This window comes from Erythrolamprus reginae, chromosome 10, assembly GCF_031021105.1.
Source record: "Erythrolamprus reginae isolate rEryReg1 chromosome 10, rEryReg1.hap1, whole genome shotgun sequence".
Lineage (NCBI taxonomy): Eukaryota > Metazoa > Chordata > Lepidosauria > Squamata > Dipsadidae > Erythrolamprus > Erythrolamprus reginae.
Window position 1 is genome coordinate 13159567 of NC_091959.1, and position 22315 is coordinate 13181881.

At 46.6% G+C, this 22315-nt stretch overlaps 3 protein-coding genes across 12 annotated transcripts in view; 2 read left to right on the top strand and 1 right to left on the bottom strand.

Moving 5' to 3' along the window:
* Positions 1 to 22315, bottom strand: part of ANKDD1A (ankyrin repeat and death domain containing 1A) — a 350194-nt gene that overhangs the window by 265975 nt on the left and 61904 nt on the right. For 7 of the 10 annotated variants that reach the window (XM_070762798.1, XM_070762801.1, XM_070762802.1 and 4 more), the window contains 4 exons: positions 12402 to 12497; positions 9996 to 10197; positions 8665 to 8796; positions 249 to 6247 (listed from right to left, as the gene is read on the bottom strand). In XM_070762798.1, coding sequence (XP_070618899.1) covers positions 6183 to 6247; positions 8665 to 8796; positions 9996 to 10197; positions 12402 to 12497 — 495 coding nt within the window. In that variant the 3' untranslated portion in view covers positions 249 to 6182. Of the gene's footprint in view, positions 1 to 248; positions 6248 to 8664; positions 8797 to 9995; positions 10198 to 10954; positions 11013 to 12401; positions 12498 to 22315 lie in introns of those variants that run through there. The other 3 variants (XR_011559995.1, XR_011559994.1, XM_070762805.1) reach the window with 2 other exon arrangements.
* LOC139173526 (late histone H2B.2.2-like) lies at positions 18528 to 18995 on the top strand. The gene has a single exon (XM_070763457.1). It carries the CDS (start codon positions 18528 to 18530, stop codon positions 18993 to 18995), a length of 468 nt encoding a protein of 155 aa, XP_070619558.1.
* On the top strand, positions 21399 to 21866 carry LOC139173305 (late histone H2B.2.2-like). The gene has a single exon (XM_070763014.1). The coding sequence runs from the start codon at positions 21399 to 21401 to the stop codon at positions 21864 to 21866; it is 468 nt and encodes a 155-aa protein (XP_070619115.1).

The following is a 22315-nucleotide window of genomic DNA, read 5'->3' on the forward strand; positions in this document are numbered from 1 at the left end:
TTTGTTTCATCATTAAGGTTTGGAGTTTGTAATACCCTGCCTGATCCAGAGCCCTCCAGTTAGATTGGAATTTTACACATTTTACAAATACAGAATTTCCAGTTGTGCTCTTTTGTGCTCAATTCCAGGAGATTAAAACTCATTGAAAGTTGGAGATGGTTATTGAGACCTGAAAACAATTCAGATTTTCTATGAAGTGATGTTTCCCAGGTTTTCAGGAACTACAAACAAAGGAACTACACAGGAAGGGGGGGGGACACCATTTATTTGAAAACTGGATGTTTCAACATCGCTTTTAAAAATACAAAAACTTTAATGACAGATTTAAGAAAAGTGTCCCGTCTGTAGATAAAACACTGGTGGAAACAAAACACTGTTTTGAAGTTGAAAGTGCATACAGTGGTACCTCTACTTCCGAACGTAATTCGTTCCGTGACCAGGTTCTTAAGTAGAAAAGTTTGTAAGAAGAAGCAATTTTTCCCATAGGAATCAATGTAAAAGCAAATAATGAATGTGATTGGGGAAACCACAGGGAGGGCGGAGGCCCTGTTTCCTCCCAGGAGATTCCTAGAGAGGCCCCACGGAGGCTTCTCCCTGCCTTTTCCGGCTCTGTTTCCTCCGAGGAGATTCCTAGAGAGGCCCTACTGAAGCTTCTCCCCGCCTTTCCGACCCTGTTTCCTCCCAGGAGATTCCTAGAGAAGCCCCACTGAGGCTTCTCCCCACCTTTTCCGATTACTTTTGGAGGCTTGGGTTTGTAAGTGGAAAATGGTTCTTGAGAAGAGGCAAAAAAATCTTGAACATCCTGTTCTTATCTTAAAAAAGTTTGTAAGTAGAGGCGTTTGTAGGTAGAGGTACCACTGTATTTGTACAGCCGGAAACGGTTTGTGTGTGAATCCTGGACCAGGGGTCTTAGTCCTACCCAGGACGTATCATGATGGAGGCTGGGGAGTGTCCCAAGCGTATCCCCTGCAGTTGGTTTCATCCATCACCTGATCAGAAGTGACTTCAAAGGGCAGGAAGTTACGAAGAATGACTCCTTCCTGTTTTCCCTTTCGTTGGAAATGAGCAACCAATGCTCAAAGAAAGTGTGTGATTCACCCCCAGGGCGCCCCGTCTTGGAGCTGTATCTTCACCCACTGCAGAACACAGTGTAGGCCAGCTGGTGTGTAAATCTCTTCCTGGAAGGGAATGACCCAAGGCTGAAAAAAGCCAGGCTGAAGAGGCTGACGCCGGAGGCAGAGAATCCACCCACCCACCCTAGCTCTGTGCATAGTTGAGATATATAAAATAAAATAAAAAAACATAACCTGGACCACAAAAGTGTTGGCTGAAACAGTTCAATGGTTCCCCCTTTGTATTCCTAAGCGCCCCTAGCATTCAATGACATATGGATGGGGCCAGCTGTTCTCCCCCAGATGTGGACATCCAAATTTGGAGTAATGTTCAACAAAAGGATGCCGTGAACTAAAGCAGAAGTTGCCGAGTCTCCATAGAGACCCAAGCTTCTATTATATTAGTGAGATTTTCTGCTGTTGTGGTGTTAGTGCAACTGTACTTTTGGCTCTGTTTCCAGAAGACTTTTTGATTGTTCACACTGCGCCCTGAACCAGGAAAGTGAAAGCTAGCAGTTATAGAAGTATGTACCATTCTAACTGTGGCCAGTTTTAGCCATAGTTAAGTTTTGCTTGATGGCTCACCTTGGGTAAGCTTACGGTTCCGTTAATACAGCACAAGAGATAATAATTAGGTAAAGAGTTTTCAAGACAGATCCGTTGAGTCTAAGAGGATCATTCTGTTGTAATTTATGATGAGACCTGGATGTTGTCATCAGATATTTAGCCAAGAAGAGCGTTTCAAAGGCGTTGGGAGAAAGTAAAAGTAACTTGGAAGGGGGGGGGGCGTTTGCCCAGGTTCGCCTGGTGCACCAGTTGCGGCCCTATTTGGACCGGGAGTCACTGCTCACAGTCACTCATGCCCTCATCACCTCGAGGCTCGACTACTGTAATGCTCTCTTCATGGGGCTACCTTTGAAAAGTGTTCGGAAACTTCAGATCGTGCAGAATGCAGCTGCGAGAGCAATCATGGGCTTCCCCAAATATGCCCATATCACACCAACACTCTGCAGTCTGCATTGGTTGCCGATCAGTTTCCGGTCACAATTCAAAGTGTTGGTTATGACCTATAAAGCCCTTCATGGCACCGGGCCAGATTATCTCAGGGACCGCCTTCTGCCGCACGAATCCCAGCGACCAGTTAGGTCCCACAGAGTGGGCCTTCTCCGGGTCCCGTCAACTAAACAATGTCGGTTGGCGGGGCCCATGGGAAGAGCCTTCTCTGTGGCGGCCCCAACCCTCTGGAACCAACTCCCCCCAGAGATTAGAATAGCCCCCACCCTCCTTGCCTTTCGTAAGCTCCTCAAAACCCACCTCTGCCGTCAGGCATGGGGGAATTAAGATAATCTTTCCCCCTAGGCTTCTACAATTTATGCATGGTATGTTTGTATGTATGATTGGTATTATAACAAGGGTTTTTAGCTGTTGTAGTATTGGATTTTTACATTCTGTTTTTTGTCACTGTTGTTAGCCGCCCCGAGTCCACGGAGAGGGGCAGCATACAAATCCAATAAATAAATAAAATAAATAAACGATGTGAGTTTCCAAGAAATGTTGAATTAGGAAATTTCCCCATGCAAACAAACACGATCCCAATTTAGCGCATTAATCTCGGTGTATCCCAAGTCCGGACAAGTATTTGGGCTACATTATGTGTGTTGGAGTGGAGACACGATGGCTCAGTGGCTAAGACGCTGAGCTTGTCAATCAGAAGGTTGGCAGTTTAGCGGTTTGAATCCCTAGCGCCATGTAATGCAGTGAACTCCGGTTACTTGTCCCACCTTCTGCCCACCTAGCACTTCAAAAGCAGGTAAAAAATGCAAGTAGAAAAATAGGGACCGCCTTGATGGGAAGGTAACAGCGCTCCATGCGCCTTTGGCGTTGAGTCCTGCTGCCCGCATGACCACAGAGATGTCTTTGGGCAGTGCTGGCTCTTCGGCTTTGAAACCAAGATGAGCACTGCCCCCTAGGGTCAGGAACGTATGGGGGAGCCTTTACCTTTACGTGTTGGGAGGGAGAGGCATAAAATCCCCGCTTCTCAATATTATAGAACAGTCATTTCAACAGCAAGCATTGCGCAACTTTTAAAATTCAGGTTAATCTGAAAAGGAACTGCCAGATTAACCCTTTTGCAGAACGTTCTGGCCATGCGTCTGCCTACAGCGCATGGGTGGGCAGGTTCCATTGAAGGAAACACATGCCCATGTCACACCAACACTCCGCAGTCTGCATTGGTTGCCGATCACTTTCCGGTCACAATTCAAAGTGTTGGTTATGACCTATAAAGCCCTTCATGGCACCGGACCAGATTATCTCAGGGACCGCCTTCTGCTGCACGAATCCCAGCGACGAATTAGGTCCCACAGAGTGGGTCTTCTCCGGGTCCCGTCAACTAAACAATGTCGTTTGGCAGGACCCAGGGGAAGAGCCTTCTCTGTGGCGGCCCCGACCCTTTGGAACCAACTCCCCCCAGATATCAGAGTTGCCCCCACCCTCCTTGCCTTTCGTAAAGTTCTTAAGACCCACCTCTGTCATCAGGCATGGGGGAACTGAGATATTCTTTCCCCCTAGGCTTCTACAATTTATGTATGGTATGTTTGTATGTATAATTGGTTTTAAAATAAGGGTTTTTAGCTGTTTTAGTATTGGATTGTCGCATGTTGTTTTTACCACTGTTGTTAGCCGTCCTGAGTCTACGGAGAGGGGCGGCATACAAATCCAATAAATAAATAAATAAATAAATAAATCTTTAGGAACTCTGAATTTGAAAACAAAGATAGCAACATGATCAGGAGAGAAACAAGTTAACTCTGGATCAAAAAGTGATGATTAGCACCAGAGCGGTGATCGTCCGTATCAATGCAGTCTTGTGCTGTGGCGTGAGTGGAGCCAAAGGTTTTAGGGGCATTAACTGTGTTGCTACAACACAGCAAGCTGTAAACAAAGATGGATGCTGAACTTCATTGTGAGATTTTCCCAATTAAGGACATATATTGGAAGATGAAAAGAAGGGATGGGCAGCTGGCAAGACGGGGTGGAATGTAGTTCCACCGGCGGAAATGAAGATGCGTGCACAGCTCCAGCTGATCGGCGGCTGTCACTTCCTGGATTACTGGTCTCGGCTTGGCTCTCCTCTTTTTCCCTGTTGCTGCTGCTGCTGTGTCTGGGCTCCTTGCTTTTTTCTTCTTTCCTCCTTCTTGGCCTCAGATGAGCTTCCCTCTCTCCTGCCCAGCTCCCCTCCAGCCTCACGCAGCCACCTCCCGCTTGAGGTGCAAGCAGAAGGCGTGGGTAGAAGCGGCGCTGGCAGCATTTATACTTCTGGAAGCATCCGTTCACCTAGCTACCCAGCCTGAGGCGGGGTGTGTGTGACCCAGGAAGGAGAGCGCGGGAAATGCGAAGCAAATTGTCACCCCAGCGAGCAACACTGGCGAGGTTGTAAATCGAGGATTTAACAGTTCACTTGAACGATGATGATCGTTCAAGCCACTCCCACCTGGCCACATGGCCAGCAAGCCACTCCTACCCAGGCACATGACCATCAAGCCACACCGACAAAATAAGCCACACCCACAGTGTGGCAGTAAAAATTTGGCTGCCCATTACTGGGTGTAAGTGTTGTGGCCTGCCAGTGGCCAGCAGAGCTGATGGCAGATTCAGACAGTGAGGAGGTTGGGGAGGAACCTGGGCCAGTCCTGGAGTTAGGGGGAAGGCCCTGATGACTCTTCTGCGTCGGAGGTAGAGATGGAGCCAGGCATGTCCGACAATTATGGGACCACATACCTCCCAGAGACAATAAGATCACACAGGGTCGGCCTCTTCCAGGTTCCATCAACTAAGCAATGCAGGTTGTTGGGATCGCAGGGTAGGGCCTTCTCTGTAGCTGCCCCGGCTCTATGGCTCTATGGAACCACTTCCCCCCGATGTCCGTACTGCTCCCACCCTGCTGGCCTTCTGAAAGGCTACGAAGACCCGGCTTTGCTGGCAGGCCTGAGGGCCATGAAGTGTCATCTGTCAGGGCCAAATTATGTTGAATGTTATGTATGTGTGTCGCTTGATTGATTTGAGTTATGGGTGTTTTTTTTTTAAAAAAAAGGGATTATAGTTTTAGTTTTTTTTCATATTTGACTTCTTTTTTTAAATGTATTTGTTATTTTTATATTGTTGTAAGCCGCCCTGAGTCCTTTGGGATTGGGTGGCATAGAAGTCAAATAACATAAATAATTATCAGCTATATGGAGATAAGTGGGGCCGAAGAACAGCTGGAGCCTGTTCCCAACATCTGTAGAGCTGCCATGAGAAAGAAACCATTAAGGAACAGAGGTCAACTCAGGAGTTAAAAGCACGAAGAGATGCCGAATGGCCCCTCCCATAGGGAATAAATAGGAGCGAAAGTGGAGTGGTGTTTGCAGGAGACAACTAGTTCATTATTCGTGTGAAGATTGGCTTCTCTGAGATGTGCCTCACAAGTACTTCCTTGCTCAGCTTTGGGTCCAGAAGCTATCGGCCTGGCAACTATCCAAGGACCGATAAGGTCTGTGTTTGCAACTCACCCTTGAAAGACTATTTGCCGGGACTTCGTTGGACGTGAATGCTAAGAATTCACAAATAAAAAGGGGTTTTAGTGAAATAAAAAGGGGGTTTTGGGGGACAAGGAATCTTGTTTCATGATTTGGTGAAGCCTAGGTCAGAACAATAAGCCTACTCTTCATTGTGACCGTTATTCCACATATTGAGTCAAGGGGATGGCCGAGAATCTCCAGAAACATTAAATCCATGGCAATGATAAGAACAGATAAAAGTCCCTTGTAACCTCAGCTTTAGACCTTGTCCCAGACCTCAGTGGTTGGGTGGGTGGGGAAATACATTATTTCCCTTTCTCTCCAACCGAGGCCCTATGGATGCATTGTTGTGGTTTAGAGTCTGCCGATAAGACGGTTTACGTGGACCTGACCTGGATTGGAAAGGTTGCCATTCAAGATGGCAAGAAGCCCTTGGAGATGGTGGTCCTTTTGATGCAAGTTTTGAAAGAAACCTCTGGCAGAGTTGCCATGTTTTGAAGCACCTCGGATCTCACATTGCTGAGCACCTGCGCGGAGATGCGGCTGAATCTGCGTTCGCTTGTTTCCTGATACTTTCTGTTGGAAGAGAAAACATAAAACGTACGTATGTGTGTATGCTGGACTTTGGCTTGATCCAGCTTAAGCAAGTCAGATGAAGTTCCATTGAGATTCTTACAGCCTACTATGCTTGGTTATCTTGGTAGCAGGATAATCTGTGGGGATTTGTGTGCCGAAAGAGGTGAAATTGGCAGCTACAACTATGAAATCAAAGTTTTAGACTGGATGTTCATATTGTGGAATTTAGTTATGATGTCCTTGCTAATGAGTTTTTACTAGGTTTAATGAGGAGGGATATAACATGCACTTTTAAAGTTTTTGTAATTGAATATTCTTTTTTATTCAGACCAATTAATTAAATTATAATTGTTGCATTAAAAAGAAACACCATTTCAAATTAGCACGATCATTTTACTATGACAGTTCATATAGCGGTATTTGAGATCAGTAAAAAGTTAATGTCTCAAAATGAAAAATTACATAATTTACCAATATTTTAAGAAGTTTTATGGTGTTGCCTTACCTTGAATGTTCTGCATTTCTGTCCTAGTTCTGCTAAGGACAGATATTATAATCCTCCAGATTTGAAAAGATGGTTTTCTAAAAATTAACTGTTACCCCATAACCAGACTTAATTTTCAGAAACTCCTGTTTTAATGATGAAATGATTCTTTATATGTAACTTTCATCCTACCCTTCCTTCTCACTTTCATTATAATGGAGATTTTTTTTTCATATGCAAGCTACACCATCTTGACTATTTGACCCATCCCTGCTGATGCCCCTGGGTTTTTTGCTTTTCCTGTTTTAAAATACTATGTAAATCTAGCTCAGTGATCAATATAACAATAGCACTGCTCACAGTCACTCGTGCCCTTATCACCTCGAGGTTCGACTACTGTAATGCTCTCTACATGGGGCTACCTTTGAAAAGTGTTCGGAAACTTCAGATCGTGCAGAATGCAGCTGCGAGAGCAATCATGGGCTTTGCCAAATGTGCCCATGTTACACCAACACTCCGCAGTCTGCATTGGTTGCCGATCAGTTTCCAGTCACAATTCAAAGTGTTGGTTATGACCTATAAAGCCCTTCATGGCATTGGACCAGAATATCTCCGGGACCGCCTTCTGCCGCACGAATCCCAGCGACCGGTTAGGTCCCACAGAGTTGGCCTTCTCCGGGTCCCGTCGACTAAACAATGTCATCTGGCGGGACCCAGGGGAAGAGCCTTCTCTGTGGCGGCCCCGACCCTCTGGAACCAGCTCCCCCCAGAGATTAGAACTGCCTCCACCCTCCTTGCCTTTCGTAAACTCCTTAAAATCCACCTCTGCCGTCAGGCATGGGAGAATTGAGACATCTCCCCCGGGCCTATACAGTTTATGCATGGTATGTTTGTGTGTTTATTTCTTTTTAATAAGGGGTTTTTAATGACTTTTAATTATTAGATTTGTCGTATACTGTATTATTATTATTATTATTATTATTATTATTATTATTAATTAGATTTGTATGCCGCCCCTCTCCGTACTATTACTGTTGTGAGCCGCCCCGAGTCTACGGAGAGGGGCAGCATACAAATGTAATAAACAGAATAGAATAGACTTATATACTGCTCTACAGTGCCTTTGCAGCCCTCTCTAAGCAGTTTACAGAGTCAGCCTACTGACCCCAACCATCTGGGTCCTCATTTTACCCCCCATGGAAACAGGAAGGCTGAGTCAACCTTGAGCCTTGTTTTTATTACTTAACTGTCTACATCCTTAGCAATAGCACTTAGACTTATATACCGCTTCACAGTTTATTTATTTATTTAATTTATTTATTAGATTTGTATGCAGCCCCTCTCCGAAGACTCGGGCGGCTAACAACAGTATAAAAAGACAATGTAAACAAATCTAATATTAAAAATAATCTTTAAAACCCCAATTTAAAGAACCACTCATACATACAAGCATACCATGTATAAATTCTATAAGCCTAGGGGGAAGGGAAATTTCAATTCCCCCATGCCTGATGACAGAGGAGGGTTTTAAGGAGCTTGCGAAAGGCAAGGAGGGTGGGGGCAACTCTGATACCTGGGGGGAGCTGGTTCCAGAGGGCCGGGGCCGCCACAGACAAGGCTCTTCTCCTGGGTCCCGCCAAACAACATTGCTTAGTCGACGGGACCCGGAGAAGGCCTTGCCACTCCCTCTAAGTGGTTTACATAATCAGCCTCTTGCCCCCAATTATCTGGGTCCTCGTTTTACCTACTTCGAAAAGATGGACAGCTGAGTCAACCTCAAGCCTGGTGAGATTGGAACTGCCAAATTGCAGACAGCCAGCAGTCAGCAGAAGTAACCTGCAGTACTGCATTCTAACCACTTCACCACCACACTCTCATCCTGGGCTGAACCAGCAACATTAGACCAAAGAGAAGGGCCAGAGCATCACTCTACCTGCTAAGTCGCTCCTCCCAATGCTCACCAGCCCTTCATACAATCCTTTGATTGGGTTTTCTCCCGCCATGATGGTCCCATGAAGCCATATCAGCAGCATCCGATGGCCGTGTTCTCGGTAGCTTTTGGTGCCTAGTGAAAAAGGAAGAACACAGGTGAGGTGAGATTTTCTAGATAAGAACCGGGTGTTCAAGATTTTTTTTGCCTCTTCTCAAGAACCATTTTCCACTTACAAACCCGAGCCTCCGAAACTGTAACCGGAAAAGGCAGGGAGAAGCCTCCGTGGGGCCTCTCTAGGAATCTCCTGGGAGGAAACAGGGCCGGAAAAGGTGGGGAGAAGCCTCTGTGGGGCCTCTCTAGGAATCTCCTGGGAGAAAACAGGGCCGGAAAAGGTGGGGAGAAGCCTCTGTGGAGCCTCTCTAGGAATCTCCTGGGAGGAAACAGGGCCGGAAAAGGTGGGGAGAAGCCTCAGTGGAGCCTCTCTAGGAATCTCTTGGGAGGAAACAGGGCCGGAAAAGGTGGGGAGAAGCCTCTGTGGGGCCTCTCTAGGAATCTCCTGGGAGGAAACAGGACCGGAAAAGGTGGGGAGAAGCCTCTGTGGAGCCTCTCTAGGAATCTCTTGGGAGGAAACAGGGCCGGAAAAGGCAGTGAGAAGCCTCTTTGGAGCCTCTCTAGGAATCTCCTGGGAGAAAACAGGGCCGGAAAAGGTGGGGAGAAGCCTCTGTGGAGCCTCTCTAGGAATCTCCTGGGAGGAAACAGGGCCAGAAAAGGTGGGGAGAAGCCTCTGTGGGGCCTCTCTAGGAATCTCCTGGGAGGAAACAGGGCCGGAAAAGGCAGGGAGAAGCCTCTGTGGAGCCTCTCTAGGAATCTCCTGGGAGGAAACAGGGCCAGAAAAGGTGTGGAGAAGCCTCTGGGGCCTCTCTAGGAATCTCCTGGGAGGAAACAGGGCCAGAAAGGTGGGAAGAAGCCTCCGTGGGGCCTCTCTAGGAATCTCCTGGGAGGAAACAGGGCCTCCATCCTCCCTGTGATTTCCCCAATCGCACGCATTATTTGCTTTTACATTGATTCCATTGATTCTTCTTACAAACTTTTCTACTTAAGAACTTGGTCACGGAACGAATTAAGTTCGTAAGTCGAGGTACCACTGTATTTATATTTATATTTGAATTTCTGGTCCCAGTTGTGTTTGTAAGTTGAGGACTTCCTGTAAACCTGGTGCCCGTGGCACCTTCTCATATGTTCAGGAACCACCGGACTGGAGATCTCGGTCCGTGGTCCTTGGTCTCCTACTCAGCCACAGCTGGGAAGAAGGCCACACCTCTGTCACTTGCCTGTCCACTGGTGTTCAATAGCACGGATATGCGCCTCCGTGAATTTCCAATAATGGGCAAGCTTCTTCCACTCGTGGGCCTTGAGGTATTTGGTTGCGAGACGCCACATCACCGAACGGATATGTTGTGTTTCCAGCCGATGGTCTTGCTTGAAAGTTAAACGCTCACTTATCCAGGAATCAGAGTCGCTGTTCAGGTTCTCCTGAGGGGGGAAAGACCACCATTCCCTTCACGGTTCACATTACGAACCCAGATGTTTGTAGTTATTCAATCAACCTTGACTAAAACACCCCAAGCTTACTGCAGTAGCGGGTTGCTACCGGAAGGAAGCAGGTATTATTTATCTATCTATCTATCTATCTATCTATCTATCTATCTATCTATCTATCTATCTATCTATCTATCTATCTATCTATCTTATTATTATTATTATTATTATTATTATTATTATTATTATTATTATTATTTATTAGAGTTGTATGCCGCCCCTCTCCGTAAACTCGGGGCGGCTCACAGCATACAATAAAACAATTCATGACAAATGTAATAGATTTAAAAAAACATTTAAAAACCCCATTATTAAACCAGACATACACACAAACATACCATACATAAAACTACATAGGCAAGGGGAGATGTCTCAGGCAAGGAGGGTGGGGGCAGTTGTAATCTCCGGGGGGAGTTGGTTCCAGAGGGTCGGGGCCGCCACAGAGAAGGCTCTTTCCCTGGGACCCGTCAGACGACATTGTTTAGTCGACGGGACCCGGAGAAGGCCAACTCTGTGGGACCTAATCGGTCGCTGGGATTCGTGCGGCAGAAGTAGCAATATCTTGCGAGGGAATGGGCGCACGCATGGGATTTAGTTGACTATTTATTTATTTATTTATTTATTTATTTACTTACTTACTTACTTACTTACTTACTTACTTACTTACTTACTTACTTACTTACTTACTTACCTACCTACCTATCTTGCATGCTGTCCCTCTCCGAGGACCCGGAGCGGCTCACAACATGCTATAGAAACAATGCGTATACAAATCTAATAGTTAAAAACAGTGAGCTAAAATCCCATTATGTTAAAGAACAGTCAGTCTACAATCATACACTGGGACTGTAATAAACAATTATCTTACTTTCTTCAGGGTGCAAATATATATGTAGCTTCTAGTCAGGGCTGTTCAGATGAGAATACGTTTTATAGAACATATTGGGCTGGCATGCAAAGGAGATCAATTCACTTAAGAACATTTTATATCAGTACCTTACATTTGTTTAATATAATCCTTTGCATGAGTTAAATTCTCATGTTTTACTACTCAATTTTAGCATATTTTACTGCATTTTAACTTATTTATCCAAATTATTATTATTATTATTATTTAATTTTTTATTAGATTTGTATGTCGCCCCTCTCCGCAGACCTGGGGCAGCATACAATAAATAAATTCCCTTTATTTTGTCCAATTTTATTGTATTTTAACCAGTCGTAGTTTTATGACGATCAATGTGGTCACTGTTTTTGCTTTGATATGGTCGAATGACTAATCAAATAAAATTGACCGAATTGAATTAATAAGCACATGAGTGACTGTGAGCAGGGACTCCCTGTCCAAATAGGGCCGCAAGTGGTGCACCAGGTGAACCTGGGTGAACGTCCCCTTCACCACAGCCGAAAGATGGTGTTCTAACGTCAGCTGTGAATCGAGGAGAACGCCCAAGTTTTGCTTCTGCGCATGAATGGAAGCAAAAAAATAAAAACCACCGAAATCTCGCACGCACATGTGTCCCCTCGTAAGATTTTGCAGGAGAACAGAAGCTGAGTATGCAGCGCAAACTTCGCTATCGGTCAAATGCTCTTGCAGCTATTTAACATATAGCTGGACACATGATGCATGTCCAGTAAATGCCCTATCTTCTATTGGACACTCTTCTGCAGTGTCCCTAGCTTTTCATATTTCCCTCCATTTTATTAGATCATTTTTACCTGTTGTGACCCTCCAAGCGGTGTTTAAATGAGATGGGAAGTCATATACTCAATCAATCAATCAATCAATCAAGTCCCCGAGCTTTTTCCAATAGCAGCATGACTGTTGTCACAAAGAGAAATTTCTGTCCTTGTGAAACAATTGTAGAGTTTTGGTTTCCTCTGGAGAAATTCTCCAAGTTTGGACAGAAAAATTCAACAGGTTCTTTGCGTCCGATTCCATCCCACAGCCACAATTTCCTGTTTTCCTCCCTCTGCACAAGGAACTGCTTATCTTTGTTACCGGAAACAATTTTGTGCTCTTCCCCTTCTGCCCAATTAACTTCTTTCCATTTGGGGACCCATATTTCTTCAGTCCCAACTTCCTTCACCTTGTTCAGTCACCTCAAAGTTACCCCAGGGTCACAAAGCCCACTTACTTTTTCCCACTTGTAAAACCTATCTGCTTTGATGATCATATCAGCCAAAGTGATGTGGTTCCCACGAGCAGCTACGTCCAGCGAGGTTTTCCCTTGCTGCAGAAAGAAATATAAATTGAACGGGACAAAACTTTGGGTTTTTAAAAAAAATTAATGGGCAACTTTTCTGATCGACAATAATAATAATAATAATAATAATAATAATAATAATAATAATATACAGTGATACCTTATCTTACAAACTTAATTGGTTCTGGGACTAGGTTCTTAAGGTGAAAAGTTTGTAAGACGAAACAATGTTTCCCATAGCAATCAATGGAAAAGCGATTAATGCGTGCAAGCCCAAAATTCACCCCTTTTGCCAGCCAAAGCACCTGTTTTTGCACTGCTGAGATTCCCCTGAGGCTCCCCTCCATGGAAAACCCCACCTCCGGACTTCTGTGTTTTTGTGATGCTGCAAGGGAATCCCAGCATCGCAAAAACAAGCAACGGAAGTCCGGAGGTGGGGTTTCCCAGCGAAGGGAGCATCAGTGAAATTGCAGCATCGCGAAAACACCGAAGTCCTCGAAATCCCACCTCCGGACCTCTGTGTTTTTGCGATGCTGCGATTTCACTGAGGCTCCCCTCGCTGGGAAACCCCTCCGCACTTCCGTTGCCAGCGAAACACCTATTTTTGTGCTCCTGGGATTCCCCTGCAGCATCGCAAAAATACAGAAGTCCGGAGGTGGGGTTTCCCATGGAGGGGAGCCTCAGGGGAATCCTAGCAGCGCAAAAATGGGTCAGAAGTCCGGAGGCGGGGCATCCCAGCGGCGGCGGTGGGTTTGTAAGGTGAAAATAGTTTGTAAGAAGAGACAAAAAAATCTTAAACCCCAGGTTTGTATATCGAAAAGTTTGTATGACGAGGCATTTGTAAGACGAGGTATCACTGTATTAGATTTGTATGCCACCCCTCTCCGAAGACTCGGGGCGGCTTACAACATAACAATAATACAATACATTACAAATCTAATAATAAAATTTAAAAGTCAATTAAAAAACATTAAACATAACCAGTGTCATAAAATTACCAACTACACAATCGTACACATTCAACCCAGTTCATCATACAACGTAAATAAATCTATAAGGAAGATATAAGCAAGGCATAAGCAATCATCCTGGAGGTAGATTTTTCACATATTTGGAATGCATAGCTTCTTAAGGCAGCACAAAATTGGAGTTGGAATGCATAATTCCTTAAATCAGCACCAAACACCCACCTCTCTTTTAATCCCTATGGAATAAGGATATTATTTGTAGCTCAGACGGACTTCTTTCAGAGGCTACTTCTGAGTTTGGGGCTCACATTAGATCGGTGTTTCCCAACCTTGGCAACCCGAAGACATCCGGACCTCAACTCCCAGAACTCCCCAGCCAGCCTTCGCTGGCTTGGGAATTCTGGGACCTGAAGTCCAAACATCTTCAAGCTGTCAAGGTTGGGAAACACTGCATTAGATCCTCTTCCGAGCACCCTCCTGATCCAGAAACCTCCAACTCCATGACCTAGCAGTCATCATGTTTAAATGGGAGTGTCTTAGCTACTGAGCCACTGCATCCCTGCTCTCTATATTAGGCTTAGACAAAACCTAGAAGGAAGTCTAGCAAAGAAGCTTTGATCTTGAGCCCAGATTTAATCCATGACATTTCTGCTACAATAAACTCATATCTTCCAATATCTTCAAATACAGTGGTACCTCTACTTAAGAATTTAATTTGTTCCGTGACCAGCTTCTTAAGTAAAAACGTTCTTAAGTAGAAGCAATTTTTCCCATAGGAATCAATGTAAAAGCAAATAATATGTGCAAACACATTAGGAAAGAAATAAAACCTTGGAATTTGGGTGGGAGGAGGAGGAAGAGGAGGAGGAGGACAGTCGCTGCTGAAGGAGGAAGGTGAGGTGAGGGGAATCAAAATAATCCAAAACTTTAAGGCTTAATTTAAAGAGGGACTCTGAGGCACCGCCCAGAGAAAGGAAAACGATCTGTTCACTCTGGGCCATAGTTCCCTCTAAGCTGAGCAGTGAGCAATCGCTCACTTAAAAATCATCATCAACTCAGAGTTTTCCAAACCTGCCCAGAAGCCAAGAGGGAAAGAGTGAGAGGGAAGGAGAGAGAGAGGAAGAGAGGAAGAGAGAGAAACAGATAGAAAAAAGAGAGGAAGGAAAAGAGAAAGAAAAAGAATGGGAGTAAGGAAGAGAGAAAGAAAATCAAAATCTAGTTTGAAACTAGCTCAACTATTTAAGCGGCATTTAGATATTGATAGAGTTGCCCTATTATGAGCTCACTGTTATAGACACACAGTACAGTATTTTATTTTGAAATTCTCTTTATTTATTTATTTATTTATTTATTTATTTATTATTTATTTAATATTTCTGTGCCGCCCAGTCCCAAAGGGACTGCCGCTCAGACACTATACTTTTCCACCCACCCACCCCAAAAAAATTAGAGGGAACACTGCTCCTGACAATTCAAATAATGTACAGTGGAACCTCAAGATACGAACTTAATTGGTTCCAGGGAAAGGTTCGTAACACGAAAGGTTCGTAAGACGAAACATTGTTTCCCATAGGAAACAATGTAAAGTCAATTAATCCGTGCAACAAAAAAAAAACAACCGCAAAAAAACGCTGCCGCCCGGCTGTCACCTTTAAAAACAGCCCGGCGGCTTCCCTCTCTCTCTCTCTCCTTCCTCCCTCCTCCTCCTCTTCCTCCTCCTCCCGTATTCCACCTCCCTCCCAGCCCGCTAGGCAGGCCAGTGGTCCCCGTCACGGCGGCCCGATTGAGGGGCCGGCGGTCTCCGCCAGGGAGAGCTTCCTGGCTTTCGTTCTTGTTGGATTCGCGCGTTTTCATGCCCAGGAAGCTCTCCGAAGTGAGGAGAACCGCCGCTGTCGCCGCTCAGCCGCGCCTCCTCGCCCGCCGCCCGCCCGCCTGCCCAGGATGCAGACCTGCTGCCTCGCCCTGCGCCTGCTGCCGGCCCGATCCTGCGTCTATTGCTTCTGGGCTGGTTCCATTCTGTTCCCTACCGGCCCGATTGAGGGGCCGGCGGGAGGAAAGCGAATGCCTCTCTTCGTTGCGCTGCCTGGCTGGCAGCGGAAGATGTAAACGAGCCCACGGGGCCGGTCTCCGTGGCCGACAGGGAACGGAGCCTTCCATGGCGGCTGCCTGCTGGGCTGGTAAGAGGGGGAGCCGAGCCCAGCCCCGTGAGCTCGGTTACATCTTCCGCTGCCAGCCAGGCCATGCTGGTGGAAGCGCAACAAAGAAAGGCACAATCTTTGGGGTTTTCGCTGGGGGGGGAGGAAGTTAGGAAGGTCCTACCTCTCCCCCCAGCGAAAACCCCAAAGATTGTTTGCTGCCATACGATTTAGCAGCAAAGTGACGTGGATGGATGGAAAGCTGAAACAGCCCGGTTTCAGCTTTCCATCCCTTCACGTCACTTCGCCGCTAAATCGTGTGGCAGCAAACAATCTTTGGGGTTTTCGCTGGGGGGGGGAGGAAGTTAGGAAGGTCCTACTTCTCCCCCCAGCGAAAACCCCAAAGATTGTTTGCTGCCATACGATTTAGCAGCAAAGTGACGTGGATGGATGGAAAGCTGAAACAGCCCGGTTTCAGCTTTCCATCCCTTCACGTCACTTCGCCGCTAAATCGTGTGGCAGCAAACAATCTTTGGGGTTTTCGCTGGGGGGGGGAGGAAGTTAGGAAGGTCCTACTTCTCCCCCCAGCGAAAACCCCAAAGATTGTTTGCTGCCATACGATTTAGCAGCAAAGTGACGTGGATGGATGGAAAGCTGAAACAGCCCGGTTTCAGCTTTCCATCCCTTCACGTCACTTCGCCGCTAAATCGTGTGGCAGCAAACAATCTTTGGGGTTTTCGCTGGGGGGGGAGGAGGAAGTTAGGAAGGTCCTACTTCTCCCCCCAGCGAAAACCCCAAAGATTGTTTGCTGCCATACGATTTAGCAGCAAAGTGACGTGGATGGATGGAAAGCTGAAACAGCCCGGTTTCAGCTTTCCATCCCTTCACGTCACTTCGCCGCTAAATCGTGTGGCAGCAAACAATCTTTGGGGTTTTCGCTGGGGGGGGGGAGGAAGTTAGGAAGGTCCTACTTCTCCCCCCAGCGAAAACCCCAAAGATTGTTTGCTGCCATACGATTTAGCAGCAAAGTGACGTGGATGGATGGAAAGCTGAAACAGCCCGGTTTCAGCTTTCCATCCCTTCACGTCACTTCGCCGCTAAATCGTGTGGCAGCAAACAATCTTTGGGGTTTTCGCTGGGGGGGGGGGAGGAAGTTAGGAAGGTCCTACTTCTCCCCCCAGCGAAAACCCCAAAGATTGTTTGCTGCCATACGATTTAGCGGCGAAGTGACGTGGATGGATGGAAAGCTGAAACAGGCGAAAGGCGAGGAAGCCTATTGTAGCAGCTGCCACAGCGGAGACATTTGGGGTTTTGGCTGGGGAGGGAGGGGAAGGCAGGAGGTCCGGCCCTTCATTTGCCCTCCCAGCAAAAGGCAAAGCCGCGCAGCTCCGCATCGCCGAAGGAGGCTTAACCCCACCACTCTGTCCCACCCCTCGGCCGTATCCGGCATAACTTCCTCCTGCCTATCCCCGCTCTTCTGCCGGCCACGGCCGAGGGGTGGGACAGAGGGGTGGGGTTAAGCCTCCTTCGGCGATGCGGAGCTGTGCGGCTTTGTCTTTTGCTGGGAGGGCAAATGAAGGGCCGGACCTCCTGCCTTCCCCTCCCCCCCCCCAGCCAAAACCCCAAATGTCTCCGCTGTGGCAGCTGCTACAATAGGCTTCCTCGCCTTTCGCCCGTGCCTGGCGGGAGCTGAAGAGTGCTTTGCCCAGTGCAAAGTTGACAGCAAGCAGCTCCGCAGTCCCGAAAGGAGGCTTAACCCCACCCCTCTGTCCCACCCCTCGCCCGTGGCCGGCAGAAGAGCGGGGATAGGCAGGAGGAAGTTATGCCGGATACGGGCGAGGGGTGGGACAGAGGGGCGGGGTTAAGCCTCCTTTGGGGACTGCGGAGCTGCTTGCTGTCAACTTTGCACTGGGCAAAGCACTCTTCACCTCCCGCCAGGCACGGGCGAGGGCGTGGAAGCTTATTGTAGCTCGCCCATGGCCGGCAGAAGATCGCTCTTGCCCGGCTTCCCCGCGAGGCATCAGGTCAGCATTCTGGGCGGGCGGGCGGCGGACGAGGAGGGGGAAAGCCTCCTGCAGCAGCTGCCACAGCCGCCGGCTTCCCCGCCGCCCGCCCCACAGAATGCTGACCTGATGCCTCGCGCGGAAGCCGGGCAAGAGCGATCTTCTGCCGGCCATGGGCGAGCGGCAGGGAGTCGGGGCTGCTGGCAAGCGCCCCAGCCTGGCTGTGACCTTTTAAAACAGCCGGGGGGCTTCCCAGGAGCCTCCGGAAGCCAAACGCCAAACCCGAACTTCCGCGTTCGGCGTTGGGAGGCTCCTGAGAAGCCGCCCGGCTGTTTTAAAAGGTGACCGCCGGGCTGGGGGGCTTCCCAGCACCCCCCCGAACCCCGAACCTGGAAGTTCGGCAAAAGTTCGGGATTCGGGAGGTTGCTGGGAAGCCCCCCAGCCCGGCGGTCACCTTTTAAAACAGCCCGGGGGCTTCCCAGGAGCCTCCCAATGCCGAACCCGGAAGTTCGGGTTTGGCGTTCGTAACTTGAAAAAAGTTCGTAAGAAGAGGCAAATTTTTTCTGAACCCCGGGTTCGTATCACGAATTGTTCGTAAGACGAGGGGTTCGTATCTTGAGGTACCACTGTATATCTAAAATTTTGCATTTGTACCATTACAGTAGGCTAAGAGAAAAAAAAGTGGTGCATTACTTTCTCGGCAACCCTTGTATTTTAGGATAGCTGATGAAAGGGGTGAAACTGAATGGCATTATATAGAAATGTCCATCAAGCTGTTGATCACAACCATTTTAATGTAACAATGACAGCCTAGCTGTAACAAAGAAAGGCAAAGATAGCCAGCCAATCAGGTCTCCCTGTGTAGCCCAATTTGCATGGTGCTGCCTATAAGTGACCTTGCCAGCAAAGACTCACGACATTTCAAGCAGGGGCTTCCAAGAGGAAAGAACAATGGCCGCCAAACAGCAAGGCAAAAGGAAAGTCAGAGACGCAAAGAAAAAGAGAATGCAAAAGAAGCACCAACTGGCTAAGCAGAAGCAGAAGCAGAAGCAGAAGAAACTGCAGCGAAGGAAACAGAAGAAACACCAGGCTTGTCAGATCAAACGTCGGGTCAAGCAGCAGCCCTCTGCCACCAAGACAGTAGACAGTGGTCCAGAGAGGATCTGCTCCCCAAAGCTCTTTGCCGCCAAGATCTTTCGGCAGATGCCCAAGGTGCGGATGGAGGTCAAGGCCAGGAGCCTTATGAAGACCTTGCTGACCGACGTCTACGACCACGTGGCCACAGAGGTGGAGAATCTGAGCCAGAAGAACGAGCTGTCCAGCATCAGTGGCACAGATGTGCAAGCCGCCTTGAAGGAAGCCATGATGAAGGAATTGGCCAAGCACTCGGCCGAGTCCACCAGCACAGAATGTGCCTAGAGAAACAACCTCCCTTCTCCCTCAGGGAGCCAAAAGGGAGAAGACCAAAGATCTTAAAACCAAAATATCCTAGAAACTATAAACATACTTGAGAATACTCTAAAGATACTGAGAGTCTCTTCGTTTTTGAGGAACATCTCACGTAAGCACAGGAACCAATAAACTTCTGACCTGCAGAAAACTCCTCACATCATTGGGGGAAAAAATCTTTGGAAAAGAAACATCTTATTCTTAGGAGTATAATAAAATGGGGTTTTATCAGGTCATTTAATGCCCACGTGGTTTTCTTTCCTTTTAAATAATGCCGGCCGCAGTGTTACTTCTTAACCCAAACCTTGCACACTGGACATTAGAAGGTAGGTCTAGAGGGTTGGACTTGATGACCTACAAGGTCCCTTCCAGCTCTAATAATAAAATAAAAAAGGTAGCACTTCTGGAAATTGTTATGAGATTTGGAGGTTTAGTTAAAGTCACAACCTATTGAGTTTATGATTGCCCAAATGGAAGATTTCATATTTGCAATATAACTTGGATATCTGGATTTGTTTAAAAACAGGAATGGGATTACTAGGACTGCTTTGAGTCCTTCAAACCTGTTTATGAATGAAAATGATTGGCGTGTCTCAGAAATGCCAATATTCTCCTTCCTAGGAAACAAACAGATCACAATCTTAAGTGGCTTCTTGAAACAAACAAATTTAGACTTTCAAATCGTACCACTGAGAACCAGGATTGTCTGCAGAAGGTTTTAAAAAAATCAAGATGGTGAGGCTCTTGCCTTTTATATGAACAATACATGTGTTACATGTAAAAACGGCTATATTCAGGGGGTTCATGGGATGGGTGGAAAATGGTTGAGAGCTCACCTCCAAGACAGAAGGACACCATCTCGATCACAATCCATTTATTGAAGATACTCTAAATTCCTTAAATCCAAATTCCACATCAGCATGACCTTGAACCTGTTCTGAAGCTATCACTAACTGCTCATATATTTACCTCATATTTTTTAACAACAACCACAACAACAGAGTTGGAAGGGATCTTGGAGGTCTGCTAGTCCAACCCCCTGCTTAGGCAGGAGACCCTACACTACTTCAGACAAAAGTTTATCCAACATCATCTTAAAAACTTCCAGTGTCGGAGCATTCACAACTTCTGGAGGCAAGGTGTTCCACTGATGAATTGTTCTGTCAGGAAATTTCTCCTCAGTTCTAAGTTGCTTCTCTCCTTGTTTAGTTTCCACCCATTGCTGCTTGTTCTACCCTCAGGTGCTTTGTGAAATAGTTTGACTATCAACACTTAAATATGTCTTACTTTAGTTACCATTGTATAATCAGCACGTCTATTCAGCCCTGCTTGCACCAAGACCAAATTTCCAAGTTAAGTCATACACTGTGGTTTGAAAAACATGACAAAAATTGGATTGGGGCAGGACCTGGCAATACAAAGAAAAGAGAAAGCTGCTAATACTGTAGCAGCGCTGCCAGTACCAGGACTCAGGGCAGCTCACAATACTTCATATTTGAGTTAGAAAACACAAGGGTAGCAACCTATTCATGAATAAATAACAAAGTATGTTGTAGCTTAGAACGTATGAGGGTCACCCAGAAATAATGCATCACATATTTTTCTTCAACAATTATTTATTGAACACAATGAAACTTATACACAAGAAAGAAGGAGGTTTCTTCTACACTTCCTATTTTTCCACGTAATCTCCATCCCGTTCTATGGCCTTCCTCCAGCAAGACACAATGGTGTGTATGCTCTGTCAGTACCACTCCTTGTTCTGGTCATGAAGCCTTGGAGCTCTGCTGAACTGTCTTCTAAAGGCCTCACCCACTGTGCCCAGCGACTAACCGTACTTCTGTTGATTGCAGATTCTCCATGAACTGTATACAAGCCTTTGTGAATGTTCCCAACGGTTTCTTTCTCCGCAGTGAGAAATTCAATGACACGCTGCTTGTATCCTACATGACTTACAGACGCCATTTTGAAACACTGCTGCAGCTACGCTATCTGTCTGAAGAAACGCAAAATTTACACACACACTCCTGAGTCCTGACAATTCAAATAATGTATATCTAAAATTTTGCATTTGTACCATTACAGTAGGCTAAGAGAAAAAAAGTGGTGCATTACTTTCTCGGCAACCCTTGTATTTTAGGATAGATGATGAAAGGGGTGAAACTGAATGGCATTATATAGAAATGTCCATCAAGCTGTTGATCACAACCATTTTAATGTAACAATGACAGCCTAGCTGTAACAAAGAAAGGCAAAGATAGCCAGCCAATCAGGTCTCCCTGTGTAGCCCAATTTGCATGGTGCTGCCTATAAGTGACCTTGCCAGCAAAGACTCACGACATTTCAAGCAGGGGCTTCCAAGAGGAAAGAACAATGGCCGCCAAACAGCAAGGCAAAAGGAAAGTCAGAGACGCAAAGAAAAAGAGAATGCAAAAGAAGCACCAACTGGCTAAGCAGAAGCAGAAGCAGAAGCAGAAGAAACTGCAGCGAAGGAAACAGAAGAAACACCAGGCTTGTCAGATCAAACGTCGGGTCAAGCAGCAGCCCTCTGCCACCAAGACAGTAGACAGTGGTCCAGAGAGGATCTGCTCCCCAAAGCTCTTTGCCGCCAAGATCTTTCGGCAGATGCCCAAGGTGCGGATGGAGGTCAAGGCCAGGAGCCTTATGAAGACCTTGCTGACCGACGTCTACGACCACGTGGCCACAGAGGTGGAGAATCTGAGCCAGAAGAACGAGCTGTCCAGCATCAGTGGCACAGATGTGCAAGCCGCCTTGAAGGAAGCCATGATGAAGGAATTGGCCAAGCACTCGGCCGAGTCCACCAGCACAGAATGTGCCTAGAGAAACAACCTCCCTTCTCCCTCAGGGAGCCAAAAGGGAGAAGACCAAAGATCTTAAAACCAAAATATCCTAGAAACTATAAACATACTTGAGAATACTCTAAAGATACTGAGAGTCTCTTCGTTTTTGAGGAACATCTCACGTAAGCACAGGAACCAATAAACTTCTGACCTGCAGAAAACTCCTCACATCATTGGGGGAAAAAATCTTTGGAAAAGAAACATCTTATTCTTAGGAGTATAATAAAATGGGGTTTTATCAGGTCATTTAATGCCCACGTGGTTTTCTTTCCTTTTAAATAATGCCGGCCGCAGTGTTACTTCTTAACCCAAACCTTGCACACTGGACATTAGAAGGTAGGTCTAGAGGGTTGGACTTGATGACCTACAAGGTCCCTTCCAGCTCTAATAATAAAATAAAAAAGGTAGCACTTCTGGAAATTGTTATGA